Below are 10534 nucleotides of genomic sequence, written 5' to 3' on the forward strand. Positions count from 1 at the left end.
CCTCCTAAACCCTAATTTCTAATTGAGAAGATGATACCCCTTTTTCAGACTTTTTCTCTTTTCTTTTCTAACCCCAACCAAGCCCTAGACTTGGTCATAAAGACCTTGACTTGGGCCATTTTAGATGGGAGTGCTCATAAAATTTCATGTTGGTCTTCTTCTTGGGGATATGGGACTTCGGGAGTTGGGCTTTCCCTCTCATTTAGTAGTACACTCAAGGGGTGCCTTCAAAATATATTTCTACCTTTCTAATTTCCAAAGTAGACAAAAATGCCCCTCGACTTCTTTCTTCCTTAACTTTCCCGTCCGAACTCCGATTCAACTTCCGTTTTCGCCATCGGACTCACCATTGACTTCACTTTCCACCTAACCTCTGATTTTCTCAAAATGACAAAAATACCCCTGATGCTCTTTCCTTCCGATCTCTTCCACATGAGATGATAATGCGATAAATGTTCTGTTTTATTCCGAATGAAGCGTCAAACTCCAAATAAGGTACCTACCAAGAAAAACACATAAATAGTTAGAAATAAAACCCGAAACGAACTAACTCATCGAAGTTAAGTGATCCAAATGTGGCATTTTAACGCCACATCATCAGGCCTAAAGGCCTCGGCCCGGACATGCCGGCCCTATGGGCTGTGCCATGTCTAGACCTTGTCCGAGCCCTTTTTGGGCTTGGGCCGGGACTTGTCTAGGACTTGTCCCAAGTTTTTTCAAGGCTTTTCGGACCACGAAAAGGGGCCATCATTCGAGTGGGAGTTTTATCCAAATTTTCTCTCGATTCCAATATCTCTCCATCGTTAGGGCATTCGTTTTGGGTTCACTATTTTAAACATATGAAGCAGTAAAGGTTCAATATTTTACTATTTTGATTGAGTTACTCTGTGATTCTTACAAACATTAGGATTCACTATTTGAAAACAACACAGTTCTTACTTTCATCATTTTACTTGTTAAAGTTTTTTTTGTTAGATTTGATAGATTAATAGAAGACCTTGAATCTAAAGCTTAAATGGGTGGTAAAATGAGAGGTTCAGAATCAATTGAAGAAGTAGAGGATGAAATTCAAACATCAGATGAAGAACTTGAATTGAATCCTTCAAAGATGTCTAAGAAAGGTAAAAAGGAGGAGGATGAAGAAAGTGAACCCACTTCGACGACGAATCCTATTTCTGTTAAACCCATGGAAAGGAGAAAGAAAAGGAAAGCATTGGATAAAGAGAGGCACAAAAATAGTACTGGAAATGTGGAGGTGAAGAAGGTTAAGGAAACTAGTGATGAAGGACATAATAAGATGGATGTAGCCGAAGCACCTTCGAACAGATCTGTTCGTGATGGAACACGAACATACCTCTTTCTCTTTAGATCTGTTTTAGGGAGAGAGGTAAGAAAAAAAATTTAGAGAGAGAGAGAGAGAGGAGAGATAAAATTAAAAAAAAAATTATGTTTGAAGGTCGCCGGCCGGAAAATTGGTTGGCCGGCGACTTTCGCCGGAGAAGATGATGAGGTGTCGAAAAGATGAAGTGGCAGAGAGAGGTGATGAGATGGAGGAGCCTTTTTTATATCATCTTCTAAAATTAGAAGCCCCTTAGCAATAAAAAGAAACATAAAAAGTCAATTTTATTTGACTAGTTTTAAGAAAAGTCTTTATTTCCCGGAGAATTTTCTTTATTCCCCAAAACCGCGGCCTTTAAATGTCCTTCATGTACCCTTTTCTTTTCGTTTTTTTTTTCTTTCTTTTTTTACGAGAGAAATGTACCCTTTTCTTTTTGGTTTTATTTTTTTACCTTAATAGAGAATTAAAACAAATACAGTACATGAAATCAAACCCAAATACACAACCTCTATGGATATTTTTATAGGCCCCTTCATTATTGTTAAAAGGCTCTCTCCTTTAAAAGGACTCCCCAAATCAATGGTTTTTGTTAAAAGGCCCCTTCCAAAAAAAACATTCCCTTCCTTAATTTGACCTAACGGCGGCAAAGTTAACACCGTTAAGTCAAAGTTACTCAACCCAACTATTTGGTCGATCAACACAGACCACTCCTCTTCCATCTTTCTCATAACTCAACCTCTATTTGCCTTCATCTTCTCCCCCCGCTCTCTCTCTAAAATCTATCGCCACCAAGTCAAGCAATTTTCTTCTTATTATCTTTATCTCTCTCTAGTTCTTTCTTCGTCTCCCCCACTCTATCTTGGTCTATATCTCGGTTTCTCTCTGTCTTTCTGTTGGTGAAAACCTAACACCATAGGTTTAGTTTTTTTTTGTTTTGTTCAAACAACATTGTTTGAATACTTAAATCCAACCCTTTTCTGAACTCATAACTGGTCCTTATATATATAGGCATTACCTTAGTAGAGTCTCACTCAAATAAGGAATCCTAAAAGGTCCCTCACAAAAGATAAGCACAAAAGAGTTTTATTTATCTGGGATTCCCTAATTAGGGAAAAACACTAATTAGGGTTCCAACCTTAGTGTGGCCGGCCATAACAGCCCCTTATGGGATAGTTTTGGCTGGCCCACTTCTTATATGACCGGCCAAGGGAATCCCTTTAAGGGATACCCTTCCCGGCCCAAAAGTGTGCTTTTTGCCTTTTCAAACTTCCCTTTCAAGCCCTATTCTTTTCTATCTTTTGAGCACTATCAGACTGGATCATATCCATCTATAGGCAAGCTCCCATGATTCAACTCTCTCCGATCAAGCTACCACTCTTTGGTGTAACCCATTGTAAGATCCGGTCTATGTTAGCTGCGGATAAGGGTGGGAATTTAGCCCGAGAGCCCGAAACCCGATCCGGAACGCCCGAGTCCGAAAAAGAAACGAACGGCCCGAAGCCCGAGACGGGCACTACCCGCCCAGCCTGTTTGATTTTGGTGGGCGGGCTTGGGCTCCCCTTAGAAAAGCTCTACCCGAGCATAAAGCCCGAGTATAAAGCCCGCTCATATAACCCGGTTAATTTGGAACGTCAGATCATAATATGAGGGACCAGCCGTTAGATCTGAGGGGTTAGTTTTAGGGTTCCCTATATAATGGTCACAACTATTTTAGCCTAATTTTTACTACAGCCGTCCAAGAGGTTAGAGAGAGAGAGACCAAAACAGAGATCTCATGAAGATTAGCAACATTAATTGAAGATCTACAAGAAATAGTAATAAAATAATGTAGAAGACAACTCAAGAAGAATCCAAATCTGTAATTTTCTTTTCATGTATATTCTTTTCTTTTTATGTTGATGTTAATGAACCTAAAGCTTGAACTCTTCCTTGAGATGAAGTTAATAATCTTTTTAGGGTTAGGGAGTTATGTTTTTTAATTTGTGTAGATCTGTATCTTTTTCTTTTATTTTGATGTTAATGTATGTAAAGCTTGAAATCTTCCTTGAGATGAAGTTAACAATTTTAGTGTTATGGTTAGTGATTTCTGTTTTTTTCATTTTTGTAGATCTGTATCTTTTTCTTTTTATGTTGATGTTAATAATGTATGTAAAGCTTGAGATCTTCCATGAGATGAAGTTAACAATCTTTTTAGGGTTAGGGAGTGATTTCTGTTTTTTAATTTGTGTAGATCTGTATCTTTCTCTTTTATTTTGATGTTAATGTATGTAAAGTTTGATCTTCCATGTCATTCATGAGATGAAGTTATCAATTTTTTCAGAGTTAGGGTTGGTGATTTCTGTTTTTTACAGAAAAATAATATTTGAAGGTGATTTACCCGATACCCGGCCAGCCCGAAGCCCGTTATGCCCGTCATGGGCTAGTACCCATGGCGGGCTTTGTGCAACAAAGTTTTGGTTTTGCCCGGCCCGAGCCCGCCCGATAAGTCATTTGGGCATTGATATATGGCACCCGAAACGCCCGAGCCCGGACTAGAAGTGCCCACGGGTGCCCGAGCCCGGCCCGATTCCCACCCCTAGCTGCGGATTACCGAAATAACCCGACAATCGTAAGCGACTTCTAGCTAAGCATTACGATCCCTAATTGGACCGGACTAGATGATCTTCCGGATAAAGTCATCGTTATCCTAACTAGCAGATTGTACGCACTGCCACCTTGATCGAAGGACACTCCTTTGGAAGGACATCTCCTTCAGACCGAAGGACTATATCCTTCATAACGAACATATAACGGTAACTGAAAAAGGTGGTCATCCAAGTATTTTTTATAAAGTAGAAGCCTAGGCAAAATGCTAGTCATAAAGTTGGAGCCCATTTGAGAAATAACCAACTAAGAATATAACTTACATGTTGTGTACAAGGTTCTAAAACAAAAGAATATGACAATAAAAATAAATTAGCCAAGAAAAAAAAAAGATAGGAATTCAACTGAAATAGAGGCCTCAAGCCCTATAATCTATAATATGACTCTATGAAACAGCAACAACAGTAACGAAAGCTACTACTTATTCAACATCACCTGCCAATTTGTTGAGTTTTGCCGAAAAACAATAAGTTTCAAATTGCAAGCACAGAAATATAGTATACGACTTGAAGGATATATACCGTTGGTGAAGCACTGCATTCTTGGTGTCCTGATAGGAAGTAATACAAGGATCTACTATCCAATCCAGATTCGCAACCCTTTTTTCTTGAAAATTGTACATTATAATTCTTGAAGAACTAGATTCAATTCCCGGGCACCTTTCGCTAGTGAACCACCTCTCCTGCACCAGAACCATTGAGAATGTAGCTGATAAGATAACCGATATCATAAAATAGTTCCGATTTAATATTTCCGGATAAGCTTCACACGTAGAAGAAGTTGGTCAGACTCATAGAAGATTTTGGAACATTATCGTCGATACACGAGTAAATCAACGACGCTATCCATTAGATGTTTTTGTCCTATCACTTCGATTTAAGAATGTCATATAAGATACTATTGTCGTATACTAGTGTGGAATTTCTCATAAAGATTTTTTGCTCTACCACATCAAGTAGAGAAGAGAAAGCGAGTTAATTCCCATAACTATCTATCTAGTCAAAGGAGTTCTTCATCTAACCACCATCGTTATTCTAGCTAACAAACAAGGTGGAAAGTCAAGGTGATTGCTCGGTGCCCCAAGTAGAGAAGCTACAATTGAAGCTCTTGGTCTTTTCAATAGCGATTGGAAAGGTTCGAAGAAAAACTAGCGATAAAAGTATTTATGTGTTAGTTTTACTTGGTTCATTATTATTACTTATGCATGAGATCCTGCGATACTAGTGTTTGACATTAGATGTCAACTTATCCGCATACAACACTAGTAGAAGAGGTCATAACCCAACAATCCCCACCCAGACCGCGAATCAACTTTTACCTTCATACAATCACTTTTTGTATGCGTAAATTTTGGTCAAAAGTCTATCTGTGGGTAAGAGGATTATTGTTGTGGTTTGAACTTAACCAGAAAGATGTAGGAAGTTGATATTTGGATGATAAAAAATCGGGCGTAATATGTATCCCTTGAATTTTCGTCGGTAAGACGATTGCCGTCCATCGAGTCTAATACGAATTAAAATTAAAAAGAGAACATGCATTTATTTTTCTTTCAACTGTACTTATCATGCTGATGGAAAATGTAGAGCAATGAGGGAAAAATAAATAAAAAGAAACAAAAGAAATGTAGATAAAAATAAAATGGTTTAAGTTTTTGATTTGTTAATTGAGGAACATTTACTTGTATTTGTATCTATAATTTCAATGACAGACAAAAAAATGTCTACATTTGGGATTGATGACTGAGGAATGAGTTTTTATTGTTAATCCAAATCTCGTATACATCGCACAATCTCAGAGTATCGACACTTGGGTATTGTTTCCCTATAGTCATCAATGAGTCTCCGGTGTTGAGTATTGTGCAATTCATAATGAATACAGAGTACACCAGTACAATATGAAATAAAATTGATTTTTTACCAAAAGTATATACCTAAGTTTCATGATAAGTTTCTAACCAAATTTCGGTTGGCCCTCTAAAGTTAAACCTCAGTGAGAGTGCTTGTAATAGGAACACACAGTAAAGAACCTGCAAAAGATGAATGACCTTCGGAACGTAAAGGTTTCGAAATACCAGTTGAGACATCATGTTCCATCCGTAAGTGTACCTTGCACCGAAACTTGTTGTAGATGTTGGTTGAGATGGTTAACAAAAATCTCTGACCATCAAAGAACAATGGTCTAATATAAACTACGGGAATCCTCTCAAGCTGTATCACATCTTTTCTCTTAATTTTCCACTTGTTGTTTTCATAGTCATGGAGTACCCAAGTTACTATTTCATGTTTAGAGGTAGCCACGACAAGAATAACTTCATCTTCTAAAACTCCAAGCCACGTACAATCCCACCAATTTGTGTTCACTTCAACCGCCAAAACGCTCTTTGGAATTTCAATCATCCTACTCTCTTCTTTATCCAAATTGAATGCAATAATATATCCCTCTTTAGTTAACCCGCCAAAGATTATCCCATAATTAGAATGTAACGTTTCGTAGGGAGATGGAATAATTTTTTTTTTCTTGGTTAATGGGTTGCAGATGTAAGTGGTGTCTTCAAACATAACAATAAGAAGGCCGCGGGCAGTAGCAAAAATTTTTAGTTGAGCAAGAATGGTTGGTGTATTGTAGTTAGCAGGTGGTGGTAAGCCTAGAGTAAAGGTAGTTTCAGTAAAGAGATTGGGTGCAGGGCAATTAAGAGATAACACAGTGGTAAGACGTTCATATGTTTGCGAAATAAAAGTAGAATGACCTCCTCGAGCTGCTGTTTGAAGAAGACTAGTAGTGTGTTTGGAGACAAAGGAAGGATCAGAGATAAAGGAGTACCATCTTTTGTTGATAACTTTTAAACCAGCTAATGTTTTTGCAGGTAGTCTAATGAGGATCTCACAGAGGAGATCGTCGTTTAGGTTGTCCATGAATGCTCCTTGAATTCTCCTTTTCACATTCCTCATGTTTGGTTGGTTACTACTGCTACTCCTAATATCGTTGGGTTTGAAGATGAGGATCGTACCATGGTGTTTGGGGAAGGTAAATAAGAACTTTTTCTTGAAGGTGAAAGGAAGCTGATGAAAACTTAGGCATTTTCCACCTGCGTTTTCGATCCTTGCTCTTGCGGAGTTAGTGAAATTCAAAGCAATGACATTCAATGGTGGTGGAAATGGAATTACCTCATCATCATCAATATTAACCCCCCTAGGCCTAGTAGTAGTATTGTAATCATCATCATCATCATCGTCGGTGACTATACCAAAAAAAGCTACTATATGATTCCCATCGTCGTCATCGTAGTCCTATTAATTATTGAGTATCAAACACCAAATTAAACAAACAAATAATTAGCAACTTACTTATTATTAGTAGAGAGAGAGAGAGAGAGGGAAATTTGTAACAAATAAAGTGGGGAAAAGGAAGAAATCAAATTTAGTTACCTGTTCCTTCACGTAGGTTATCAATCTGGAAATAGTTGTAGTTGTAATCGTCATTGGATCTTCGATCCTTCTTCTTCTTTGGTTGCTCAAAAAACCTCTACTTGATAAAAAAAAGATCGATAGATTTATTACTTTTACCCGCAGATGGATTTGATGGAGAAGAAAGATCTAATTTTAAAAAGAGAGAGAGGAAAGATGGGTTTATATATTGAGCGAGGTAGGAAACATGGGTATTTTTTTGAGCGAAAGAGGAACAAAGATTTTGGGCATTTCTCTCTTTCAGGGTTTCAAATGGCCTTTACGTACTCTTAACAAAAAAAAAAAATGGCCTTTATGTACCCTTTTCTTTTTTTTTGGTTCTATTTTTTTTTACCTTAATAGAGAATTAAGACAAATACAGTACATGAAACCCAAATACACAACCTCTATGGATATTTTTATAGGCCCCTCCATTATTGTTAAAAGGCCCTCTCCTTTAAAAATACTCCCCAACTCAATCGTTTTTTTTAGAAGGGCTCCAAAGAAACATTCGCCTTCCTTAATTTGACCTAACGGCGGCAAAGTTAACACCGTTAAGTCAAAGTTATTCGACCCAACTATTTGGTCAATCAACACAGACCACTCCTCTCCCATCTTTCTCATAACTCAACCTCGAGTTGCCTTCATCTTCTCTCCCCCAACCCCCTCTCTCTAAAATCTATCGCCACCAAGTCAAGCAATTTTCTTCTTATTATCTTTATCTCTCTCTAGTTCTTTCTTCATCTCTCTCGCTCTATCTCAGACTATATCTCGGTTTCTCTCTGTCTTTCTATTGGTGAAAACCTAACACCATAGGTTTTGTTTTTTTTTTGTTTTCTTCAAACAACATTGTTTGAATACTTAAATCTACTGGTTACCAACACTAGAAAGAAGATCTGCAGACCTTATTTCGTCTGGAAGTGGATGAAAATCAAGAGAGGAAGAAAACCCCCAAGTGACTTTTTCCGTCGCACGAGACCGAAAAGCTACTGGTGGCATTTTCGGTGGGCTCAGGTCGAAAATGTTGCATAATTCGGTCCGAGCCTACCGAAAATGTTGCATAATTCGGCCTGACCCCACCGAAAAATGTTGCATAATTCGACCCGAGTCTATCGAAAAATGTTGCATAATTCGGCCTAATCCCACCGAAAATTGGTCTAGTGCTACTAATAAATCCACATCGGTTATATTTTTTTACTAAGAGAAATCATATTCGGTCTGGTCTCACCGTATCATATTCACACTATTCGGTGGAACCAACCCTATTTGAGCTACGTGTTGAACAAAAAAAAAATTAATACAGCCAACAAATAGATCATAAAACACCTAAAAAAGTGTTAGAAAACGTGTATATACCTCTTGGGAGACTGAATCTTGTTCATAAATTTATGTTTTTTGATCTTTTGCTATTTCTCCAAAAATTTTGGAAGTTGCTTCATCCATGGTTGTTTGCAACGATGAAGATACTTCGTAGCTTCAGAGATGAGTGCAACAACAATGTGAGATGCTGCACAATTTCGGTGAACTTGCCCCGCTATTAATGGTCGTCGGTGATGCTATTAATGCTGCACAATTTTTGAAAGTTGCTTCATCCATGGTTGTTTGCAACGATGAAGATACTTCGTAGCTTCAGAGATGAGTGCGACAACAATGTGAGATGCTGCACAATTTCGGTGAACTTGCCCCGCTATTAATGGTCGCCGGTGATGGATGACAATTCCGGTAGAAGAAGAGTGGAAGAAAAAGAATGTCCAGAAATTTGGGTTTTGGGAAGATTTGTGGTCATTTTAACTAAATTGCTAACGTGTGTGAAATACACCTTTAAAGGGGGTTTGTTTCACCCACTCCATGGGGGGCCCTTCGACGGTGAAGACGATGAGGTGGCACAGAGAGGCGATGAGATAGAGGAGAGGGAGGTGATGACTAGTTAACGTGTAGGATTTTGTACGTATCTAATACATACTAACCATCTAACTAGAGTTGTAAGAGGAATCTCAAACATCAAACACTAATTAACCAGGATCATATGCATAAACTAATAATGAACTAGAAACTGAAAGAAGAATACCTGGATTCGCTTTCGCACGAACTAGATTCCATTCACTTTATCCCGAAGAAGATGAGAGCTCCAATTGTCGCTCCTTTACTTGAGAGTAAAAAACTTGATCTCCCTTCTTTGTTGTCTGCTAGAACTCCATTAAAGGTTGAGAAGAAGAATCATTCTTCTTTGACTCCATAGATAGATTGAGAGTTTTTTCTCTAAAATCCTCTCTTCCACTTAGCTGTATATTGTGAGAGAGATAAAGTTTTCTCCTGAGAAAAATTCAACCCTTTTTTGAACTCATAACTGATCCTTATATATATAGGCATTACCTTAGTATAGTCCCACTCAAATAAGGAATCCTAAAAAGTCCCTCGGAAAAGATAAGCACAAAAGAGCTTTATTTATCTGGGATTCCCTAATTAGGGAAAAACACTAATTAGGGTTCCCCCTTAGTGTCGCCGACCATAACAGCCCCTTGTGAGCTTGTTTTGGCCGGCCCACTTCTTATATGGCCGGCCAAGGAAATCCCTTTAAGGGATACCCTTCCCGGCCCAAAAGTTTGCTTTTTGCCCTTTCGAACTTCCCTTTCAAGCTCGATTCTTTTCTATCTTTTGAGCACTATCAGACTGGATCATATCCATCTATAGGCAAGCTCCCACGAGTCAACTCTCTCCGATCAAGCTACCACTCTTTGGTTAGGGGTGGGAATCGGTCCGGACCGGTCGGTATCGGACTCTAACTTCATCGAACCGGTCGACTCGGACATAAACTGTTGGCGACCACCTATTTACTCGGGCGGTCACTCTCAAGAATTCTTTGTCCATTGACCGTCCAAGACCGTTTATTTTACCGGTCCAGTCGGACACCGGACGGTCTCGGTCCGGACTTTCCAACAAATTTACTTAATTCAGAACTTTATTTTTATTACCATAAACAAAATTACTTACAAATGAAGATGTTTAGCCCAAGAAATCAAAAGTAAATATAAAAAAGAAAAAACACAGTTGATCATCATTTGACAAGATATAATTAAGCCATGCACTAATGTTTGGTCTTCCAGAGGAC

General features: G+C 38.4%; 1 protein-coding gene across 2 annotated transcripts; it reads right to left on the reverse strand.

The window, feature by feature from the left end:
• Positions 1-4212: 4212 nt before the first annotated feature.
• On the reverse strand, positions 4213-7767 carry LOC147550695 (putative F-box protein At3g47150). 2 transcript variants are annotated; one of them, XM_086667855.1, is made up of 3 exons: positions 7408-7767; positions 5913-7269; positions 4213-4664 (listed from the first exon to the last, which is right to left on the reverse strand). In XM_086667855.1, the coding sequence occupies exons 1-2, from the start codon at positions 7459-7461 to the stop codon at positions 5962-5964; spliced, it is 1362 nt and encodes a 453-aa protein (XP_086523981.1). In that variant the 5' UTR covers positions 7462-7767; the 3' UTR covers positions 4213-4664; positions 5913-5961. The 2 variants fall into 2 exon arrangements, with proteins under 2 accessions (XP_086523981.1, XP_086523980.1); XM_086667854.1 differs by having other exon boundaries at positions 6088-7269; positions 7408-7688.
• Between the last annotated feature and the right edge of the window lie 2767 nt (positions 7768-10534).

The sequence above is a fragment of the Eschscholzia californica genome, unplaced genomic scaffold (assembly GCF_041429995.1).
Source record: "Eschscholzia californica isolate CP2 unplaced genomic scaffold, dmEscCali1.0.p SCAF_3, whole genome shotgun sequence".
Lineage (NCBI taxonomy): Eukaryota > Viridiplantae > Streptophyta > Magnoliopsida > Ranunculales > Papaveraceae > Eschscholzia > Eschscholzia californica.